The sequence below is a fragment of the Ruditapes philippinarum genome, unplaced genomic scaffold, assembly GCF_026571515.1.
Source record: "Ruditapes philippinarum isolate M1 unplaced genomic scaffold, ASM2657151v2 ctg3502_1_1_1_1, whole genome shotgun sequence".
NCBI lineage: Eukaryota > Metazoa > Mollusca > Bivalvia > Venerida > Veneridae > Ruditapes > Ruditapes philippinarum.
The window spans coordinates 69,698-79,925 of NW_026855451.1; the positions used below are offsets into that span (position 1 = coordinate 69,698).

The following is a 10,228-nucleotide window of genomic DNA, read 5'->3' on the forward strand; positions in this document are numbered from 1 at the left end:
GGGGATCATTGATTTTCCCTATATGCATATAGTAAAAACTTAAAAAATCTTCTTTTAAAGAACCAAAAGAGTTAGAGCTAAGATATTTAGCATGAAACATGTTCTAATAAGTTTCTACCAAGTTTGTTCAAATAAAAGCCCTGGGGTCAAAATTGACCCCGCCCCGGGTGTCATTGATTTTCCCTATATATGCATATAGTAAAAACTTAAAAAATCTTCTTTTAAAGAACTCAAAGAGCTATGGTTAAGATATTTAGCATCAAACATGTTCTAATAGGTGTCTACCAAGTTTGTTCAAATAAAAGCCCTGGGGTCAAAATTGGCCCCGCCCAGGGGGTCATTGATTTTCCTTATATGTGTATAGCAAAAACTTAAAAAATCTTTTTTGAAATAACCCAAATAGCTAGAGTTAAGATATTAAGCATGAAACATCTTTAAGTGAGTGTCTACAAAGTTTGTTCAAATAAAAGACCTGGGGTCAAAATTGGCCCCGCCCCGGGGTCATTGATTTTCCTTATATGTGTATAGCAAAAACTTAAAATCTTCTTTGAAAAAAACCAAATAGCTAGAGTTTAGATATTAAGCATGAAACATATTCTAGTAAGTGTCTACAAAGTTTGTTCAAATAAAAACCCTGGGGTAATAACTGGCCCGGCCCCAGGGGTGTCATTGTTTTTAACTATATGTGTATAGTAAAAACTTTAAAAAAAATCTTCTTTTAAATAGCCCAATGAGCTAGAGCTTAGATGTTTAGCATGAAACATCTTCTTATGGGTGTCTACCAAGTTTGTGCAAATAAAAGCCCTTTGGTTAAATTGGCCCTGCAACGTTTGGGGGGGTTGGGGGTTGGGGGGCCTATATACAGGTGAGCGACCTCAGGGCCATCATGGCCCTCTTGTCTTACCTAGCAAAACTACTGATAAGAATTACCTGTCGTCTGCTAGTGTGGAAACTGTTAATCAGTGTATTGTGTTTTTATTTCTATAGAGGAAAGCCAGGGCAATGAAGGAACCAAAAAAGAATGTGAACTCTCTGGCTAAATCTCTTAAGAAAGCCAAAAATAAATTGAAGAATGCCAAACAGAATACAAAAAACTTTGCTACGGTAAATTTATATTCTATTTACTTTAATTTAGATATGTTTTACAAGTATAAATAAAAATTTTTTTTTAGATTAAGAATAACAACAACAAAAAAACTCAAACAAATTTGTTCTTTTTGTAATGATTTACTTAATCCCATTAAAAAATAAAGTACAAGGTAATGAAGAATAATGGGCCTACATTTTTAATGGACTCCACTCATGAAATGACTGGAAATATTTTATCAAGACTTGTGTTCCCTTTGATGTATGTTTGGGCTTATAACTTGTAAGCAAAATATCAGATCATTCCCTCTTTCTGTTTCCCATTACAATCCCTTTTGTAGTGCAAAATGAACACAAATTGAAAAGCATTGCAATGCTTTTTACCCAAACTGAGCTAATAATCATTCTAAAAATTGATTTTGAATTTAAATCTGAGTATTTTTTTGCAGTTTTTTCAGATTTGATCAATTAGAGAATTTCAAATTTTGTGTTTTAGAGTTTTTTGTTTACCTGACTGAAACTCCTTTAAAGGGAGACACAGGCAAAATTTTCATTTCTTCGTTTTGAGTTTTTATTCATTAATCTGTAAATGTCCTCAAAACAAGTACACTTGGCAGTTACAGGAACACAACTTTTCTCCTTATAAACAATAAAATGGTGGTTTCCTAACCTGACCCCCATTGGTCAGGTTAGAGCATTAGGATTTCACAATAGATGTCAAAAATAACACTGGAGACATTAAAGAACATGTCAGATGAACGACTTAGACTTGTTTCAATCATACAATATCAAACATATCTGTTATTGTAACTTACAGGGTTTGTTCAAGTCACATGACTTGTTTTAAAACACTCGGTGATTCAGTCGGTGTCTAAATTTCGTTCAATATATATGTATAGATATATTTAGATATATAGTTACACTTAAAACCCCAAATTTATAGAATTTATACAGAGAAGCATGCTGGGACTTTTAAAAATTGTCATTTTAGCGTGATTTGAGTACATAAAAGCATTTTAATATTTTTATCATTAATTTGCCCGAGCATCCCTTTAAGCTTTTATCTCAATCAGGGTAATAATCACACACACACACACACAAATAAAAATTGATTTAAATTTTTCAATTTACATGTAATTTGTAGGGTATTTCACTATTGTCTTTTAAAAGTTGATCTAATGTAAGATTTACAATTAATACGTTTATAGGCATTTGGAGTGGTGATCTCCTTTATGTAAAATTAGGGTCTTTCAATTAGAACCGTATGAAGATGAGCTTCGTAAACCCTACTCACTATGATAAAAATGCCTCGCTATTGATTTTGTACCTGAGAGTTATAATCATACACATATTAATATCAAGGCATTATTTCTTCTGTACTGTACTTACTTTTCGAAAGATCCTGGTAAATTGATCTTTTTGCCTTGTTCAGGTACTTACTATTTGAAAGACCCTGGTAAAATTGATCTTTTTTTGCCTTATTCAGGATAGGCAATACCTAGATCTTCTATCAAGGTATAACAACATGATGAAACTTTACCAGGGCATGCAGAGAGATATGGAAGTCTTGTAAGTATTTTCGAATAAATCATATCAATATTACTGAAAAATCATTATTATTCGTGGGGGACTAATTTTGGTGGTTTTCGTGGACAGGTCACTCCACGAATTCAAAATCCAACAAAATTTTATTTTGTCTGCTGTAAAGTTAGTCTGCGTCACAATACAGTGTATTTACATTTGAGCCGTGTCACGACAAAACCAACATAGTGCGTTTGCGACCAGCATGGACCCAGACCAGCCTGCGCATCCGCGCAGTCTGATCAGGATCCATGCTGTTCGCTTACCAACTCTATTACAAGTAGAGAAACTGATAGCGAACAGCATGGATCCTGATCAGACTGCGCGGATGCGCAGGCTGGTCTGGTTCCATGCTGGTCGCAAAAGCACTATGTTGGTTTTGTCGTCACACGGCTCATTTTACCTATTTATTGGAACAGTCCACAAATTTAAGTATCCACAAAAATGAACTTTGTGACAAAACCACAAAATTTCATGTCCACGAAATTAAGTGAATTCACAGTTTTTGAGTTTATATTAATTTGTTTTAGTTTGATTTTGTTGGATGCTATAAGCTAATTGAAACACTCTTGAATCCATTCCTGGAACCAACCAGTACCTAGCAATGAGTGTAAAGTTTCTTGCTCAAGGAAACATGGCTTGCCCTTGACAGAGTTTGAACCCACACAGCAATCAATTACTAGTCTGATGCATTAAAGCAGCAGGCCTCCAGATTCATCCTAATTTTCATGAAAATTTTGAAAATGAATTTAAAGGTAACATATTGTGAAATGAACAAAGAAAGTACTTGACACATTACAATCGGCACTTAAAATCCACATAAATTACCAAAAAGAGGTCAAAATATGCATAAATAGCCCCTACTGCGTTAGTAAAGCAGTAGAAATATGGTGATAAATACTACAAAATACAGTCATTAATTGCACATAAGATTTAAATTATCACTTGAATCTTTCATTTGTTCACTTTTCTCAAAGTTTTAGTATGGTTTTTCCGAGTTTAATTTTTTTGAAATATTTTGGGACATCTGGAGGCATGCAGCTTTAAGGCTGAAAAAAAAAAACAGTAGAAAGGGGAGGGGCATCCAAGCCTTATTGTTCTTGAACTTTATATGTATTTTTATTGTACAAGTGTGTGAATTGTCTCCCTTGTTTGATTTCTTACAGACAAGGTGACTTCCATGATACAATGCAGAAAAAGTTGGAAGAGCAGGAGACGATAATGATATCACAGATTAAAATGGAGAAGAAACAGGTGCTTAAATTATAATTATTATCATTTGTGTGATAATACTAGATGACATTTGTGGGGCAATACTAGATTACATTTGTGGGACAATACTAGATTACATTTGTGGGACATTACTAGATTACATTTGTGGGACAATACTAGATTACATTTGTGGGACATTACTAAATTACATTCTGGACAATACTAGATTATATTTGTGGGACCATACTAGATTACATTTGTGGGACCATACTAGATTACATTTGTGGGACAATACTAGATTACATTTGTGGGGCAATACTAGATTGCATTTGTGGGACATTACTAGATTACATTTGTGGGACTATAGTAGATTACATTTGAGGAACAATACTAGATAACATTTGGGGACGATACTAGATTACATTTGTGGGAAAATACTAGATTACATTTGTGGGACAATATAAGATTACCTTTGCTGAACAATACTAGATTACATTTGAGGGACAATACTAGATTACATTTGTGGGACAATACTAGATTACATTTGAGGGACGATACTAAATTACATTTGTGGGACAATACTAGATTTCATTTGTGGGACAATACTAGATTACATTTGAGGGACGATACTAGATTACATTTGTAGGACAATACTAGATGACATTTGTGGGACAATACTAGATTACATTTTTGGGATGATACTAGATTACATTTGTGGGACAATACTAGATTACATTTGAGGGATGATACTAGATTACATTTGAGGGACGATACTAGATTACATTTGTTGGACAATACTAGATTACATTTGTGGGACAATACTAGATTACATTTGTTGGACAATACTAGATTACATTTGTGGGACAATACTAGATTACATTTGAGGGACGATACTAGATTACATTTGAGGGACGATACTAGATGACATTTGTGGGACAATACTAGATGACATTTGTGGGACATTACTAGATTTCATTTGAGGGACGATACTAGATTACATTTGTGGGATGATTTTAGATTACATTTGTGGGACAGTTATAGATTTCATTTGTTGGACAATACTAGATTACATTTGAGGGACGATACTAGATTACATTTGTGGGACAATACTAGATTACATTTGAGGGACGATACTAGATTACATTTGAGGGACGATACTACATTACACATTACATTTATGGGACTATACTAGTTTATATTTGTAAATATTTGTGGAACAATACAAGACTGTGTAAGCCTTTTTTTAAAAAAAATTTATTAAGATAATAAGATTCCTGAATAGTATCATTAGAAAGTAAAACTATGAAAAGTTTTTATTATTTGTACATCATGTTATGATAAATCTCATATTTTAAGAATTTTGATATAATTCTATTATCTTTTCTTGGATTTGACATCAGTGAGATGTAAAAATTACTGAAATTTTTAGGTTTTCATGGATGACATGTATTTTGTTTATACAGAATTCATTTTAGTTTGATTGTGTAGGAACCTAAAAGCTTAAAGACAGACTTTAGAATCCGTTCCTAGAACCAACCAGTATGGAGCAATGAGTGTAAAGTTTCTTGCTCAAGGAGACAACGACTAACCCCTGACGGGGTTTGAACCCAATGAGGCTAGCTATCATTAGATTACTAGTCTTACATGTCAACCACTCGGCTATACTGCCACTGACGTGTATTTGGATTTTACATGTTGCAAATCTAGACAGTCCAGATATTTAGGAAGCGGTGAAAAATTTCTATGCTAAAAACCCTTTAAATTTCATGTCTTGAAATTGGATGAATTCAGAATAATTAATACACTTTGTATGTTTTTCAGAAAAGGGCACAAGTTGATGAACACCTGAAGATGTCTATAGCTGATCAGAAACAGAATCTGAAGATATTGAGCATTGCATATGAGCAAAATAAGATATCTAAAGAAACTCAAATGGTTTGTAATGTTTTCCCATATTTTGTTTTTCTGAAAGGAACTCCACTGAGGTCCAAAAGCATAAAAAATAAAGTTTTTATTTCTTAAAAAGATCACATGTGGCACTTAAAACAGAAAGATATGCAACAGATAATTAAGTAATATACTCAGAAATAAATTGAAAATCGTATATTTGTGCTATTCTCAGTCCAATTTAATATTTTTTTCTTCATAATTTGAATTCTGGAAAAAACAGAGTAAGTGAATGATCTGAAATTTTTTAAATAAAAATAAAATAAAATTGGTCTAGACCTATATCATATGAAAAAATATTCTTAAAAATTATTTCAAGTCCAATCATGTCGAAAAACCTCAGTGGAGTACCTTTAATGTTTTTATAATTGATCCCAGCTTCTGAAAGGAGTCATTCCTGAAAACATGTATTTTTACTTCCATCCCTTTATATAATATGCCTGATCATGTTCACAGTTATGGCCCTTTGTATAATGCTAGGTCAGCTTTGCAGAGTTTTTGTTCAAATCAATCAATCAATCAATCAATAAATCATACAATCAGTAAAAAATCATTTACCATGGTTGTTAAGGTGACCATATATAATCTATGTTTACAATTTGAATGGTTTAAATGATTATAACGTGACATTTTGTTTTGTAGATGGGCACTGCAATGATACAGAAAACTATGGAAATTCCACGTCGCAAACTGAAGACATTGTTCGAAAAGTACATCACTTACAGAACCATTAAAGACTCGAAAGGTTTGTTAATTTTAGAACTCAAAAGGTTTGTTAATTTTAGAACTCAAAAGGTTTGTTAATTTTAGAACTCGAAAGGTTTGTTAATTTTAGAACTCAAAAGGTTTGTTAATTTTAGAACTCGAAAGGTTTGTTAATTTTAGAACTCGAAAGGTTTGTTAATTTTAGAACTCGAAAGGTTTGTTAATTTTAGAACTCAAAAGGTTTGTTAATTTTAGAACTCGAAAGGTTTGTTAATTTTAGAACTCAAAAGGTTTGTTAATTTTAGAACTCGAAAGGTTTGTTAATTTTAGAACTCAAAAGGTTTGTTAATTTTAGAACTCGAAAGGTTTGTTAATTTTAGAACTCAAAAGGTTTGTTAATTTTAGAACTCAAAAGGTTTGTTAATTTTAGAACTCGAAAGGTTTGTTAATTTTAGAACTCGAAAGGTTTGTTAATTTTAGAACTCGAAAGGTTTGTTAATTTTAGAACTCGAAAGGTTTGTTAATTTTAGAACTCAAAAGGTTTGTTAATTTTAGAACTCAAAAGGTTTGTTAATTTTAGAACTCGAAAGGTTTGTTAATTTTAGAATGAAATTGATTGCACGTCCTTTGGCAATAGCCAATATAATGTTACTCATTTAGTCAACATTACTCATCACTTTCCCATACTGCTTTGCGACTTTGTAAAAAAAATTATATAAATAACACATAGGTTTGTGAGTAACAGTAAAAATATCATCCAAAGGAAAATACCATTACCCAGAAAGAGTGGTGCTATGTTGACAAAAACAAACGAAATTTGTTTGGTTAACCCTTTATTAAAAAACAGGGTCGCTTTTTGTTTATTTGGAGGAAAAATTTGTTTTGTTTTAAATATTTTCCCTTTTCTTATTGGATTAGAGACCCGACCCCCTTTTTTGGGGTTTGCCCATTTTTTGGGTGGGTTCCCCTTTTTGTTTATGTTTTTAGCGATGACAAATTTCTTTTAAAACCTTAATTTTTTTATTTGACAATATATTTGAGATTGATCTAAAAATAAAATCTTTTCCCCCTTGAAAAAACCCAAAACCGCTTTTTAAAATATTTTTCTATGTTTAAAGCTTTACTTTTGCAATTAAAAAATATAAAAATTTCTTTTAACTTTAAAAAAGTTTGGGAAGGGTTTTTGAAAGACAATTTAAATTTTTTTCAGTTGATACCCTTAAAATTTTGTAGTTAATTAACAATATAACATTTGAGCCGCGTCACGACAAAACCAACATAATGGGTATGCAACCAGCATGGATCCAGACCAGCCTGCGCATTCGCACAGTCTGATCAGGATTCATGCTGTTAGCTTACCAACTCTATTAGAAGTAGAGAATCTGATAGCGAACAGCATGGATCCTGATCAGACTGCGCGGATGCGCAGGCTGGTCTGGATCCATGCTGGTCGCAAACGCACTATGTTGGTTTTGTTGTGTCGCGGCACATTTATGTTAACAGAAAGAGTGGCAAGGGTTTTGAGTGACGAAAAGATGAATTTGTCTGATGATACACGCGAGGATATGGAGCAATATATACACACAATCGATGGCAAATTTAGGCAAAGCATGAAGAGATGGAAAGAGGAAATGCAAGAACTGGACCAGGAGAAAATGGATCTGCATAAAAGAATTTACAATTTGTAAGTACAGTCAAACGTGTATTAAGCGACCGCGCAAGGGAAACACCCAAAACGGTCGCTTAATGAAACGGTCTCTTAAGACAGTCAGCATGATATAAAAGTCAAAATTTATAAATGACATCTTTCTTATGCAGTAGGAATGTTTTTCAACTTCATTTTTATATAAATGTTGAATAATTAGTAGGCTCCGATAATCTAAATGGATGCAAATGTAAAAAATATCTTTCTGATATTTATTGACAAAACGGGGTGCAAAACAGTTTTGATCCATTACGTACATGTTTGACATTTTTCCAGAATTTGTTAACTTCTCTGTTGTTTTTCCTAGTCTCCAACACGAAAACTCTATTAGTGAAGATGTTTTCTGTTGTGTATTTTTTCATTTGAAATAAACAAACTACATCTAATTGTTACGATAAATTTAATTGCTGATCAAGTTCAAGGTCAATTCAATGCAGTCTAAATGTCAACAAGCGAAGCGTATACACCATCTGAGTAGGGGCGGAGCATTGCATTATTTATCTGTTTTATTGGATATTACACGTCATGCGTATACTTAACTTCATTTGCATACGCTAAAACGGTTTGGGAAAGAGTTTTTCACACGTTTATTTGTTGTGTTTTGATTGTTGACACTTGTGACATTACAAGGCGGCGTTCTCTAAAAACACAATTACTTGACAGGTAAAAGTGGTCGTTTAATGAAAAGCTTTATCTCAATTCGGTGACTAATTAGCGGTCGCTGGTCGCGTTGAGCAAAAGTTGCTTAATACATTAAAGATATAGAGAGAAAATGATCGGGGGAATTTAAAGTGGTCGTTTAAGACAAAAGTCGCTTAATACACGTGGTCGCATGGGCAAGTTAGACTGTATAGGTAGAATTGTCACTTTTATCCTTTTAAACAGGTATGGTTGGTTTTTAGCTAAAAACCGGTTAGAAAATTCAATAACTGGTAAACGAGGTTAGTTTTTGACAAAGGGGCATAAAACTTTAAAATTGATTCTAAATATTACCTTAGTTTTCTAAGTATAGGTACCATGACTGGTTAATTAAGTTCTTACAGTTACCATTCTGTTTAAAGGAACTCCACTGAGGCCCAAAAGCATAAAAACATACATATAACATTTGAATTTTTTACTTAGATCAGCTAGGTCACTTAAAACAGAAAGATATGCAAAAGATAGGTAAGAAATGTACACCAAATGAATTGGAAAATTGCATTTTTGTGCAATTCTTAGTCTGATTTGAGTGAAAAGCATTGCAACATTTTTCAATTTTGAGTCAAATTTTTCACAATTAAAATTATTATTCTGGAAAAATGGAGAGAGCAAATGTTTTTCCAGAATAATATTTTAATAATCAATATGTTGTACATGTTGGTATATTACCTTTGTAACAGGTATAAATTGTTACTCATCTTTCAGGTTTAATGAGGCCCTTGTTGAGAGGGGTGTTCTATTTGTACATCCGTTGCTTAGAGACCAGAACAAAACAGAGAATATTACGAAAGCGGCTTCTATGATGAACAGAAAACGACTGCAACATATTCTCTTTAAACGAAAACAACTATGCAAGGTTTGCTTTAGTTCGTCTTCAGGCCATGTATTGATTTTATTTATCACATACCCGTGCCGCTTTTGCAACTCTGTAAAAATGGAACTGCACACTTGTGCATATATTTTGACATGACGTCATTTGCGTTATATAAATATATTAAGACGCGCTAAATGTTAGTGTTATACTAAGATGCGCCAATGAAAAATGATTCTTTTTCACTTCAAACAGTCTTTGTTTTTGGTATGTGATATAGAATATTAAATTAATGTAAGTTCATTACTGAATTTTTTGAACTTGTTGAATAAGATAATATTATGCTCGCCAGTGGCTCACATAATATGATTTTATTCAACTTGTTCAATAAATGCAGTATTAAACTTACACTTATTCAATATCCTCTTTTCTAACAAGTTTTTTTACAGATATTTTTTTTTTTAAAGAAAAAAATACATTTT

The 10,228-nt window shown here is 32.6% G+C and overlaps 1 protein-coding gene across 1 annotated transcript in view; it reads left to right on the forward strand.

The window, feature by feature from the left end:
* Positions 1-9,791, forward strand: part of LOC132743378 (major antigen-like) — a gene marked incomplete at its 3' end in the record, with an annotated part of 49,988 nt that extends 40,197 nt beyond the window's left edge. The window contains 7 exon segments of the mRNA XM_060731894.1: positions 988-1,104; positions 2,573-2,655; positions 3,834-3,921; positions 5,701-5,814; positions 6,469-6,571; positions 8,035-8,215; positions 9,641-9,791. Coding sequence (XP_060587877.1) covers positions 988-1,104; positions 2,573-2,655; positions 3,834-3,921; positions 5,701-5,814; positions 6,469-6,571; positions 8,035-8,215; positions 9,641-9,791 — 837 coding nt within the window.
* Positions 9,792-10,228: the final 437 nt, after the last annotated feature.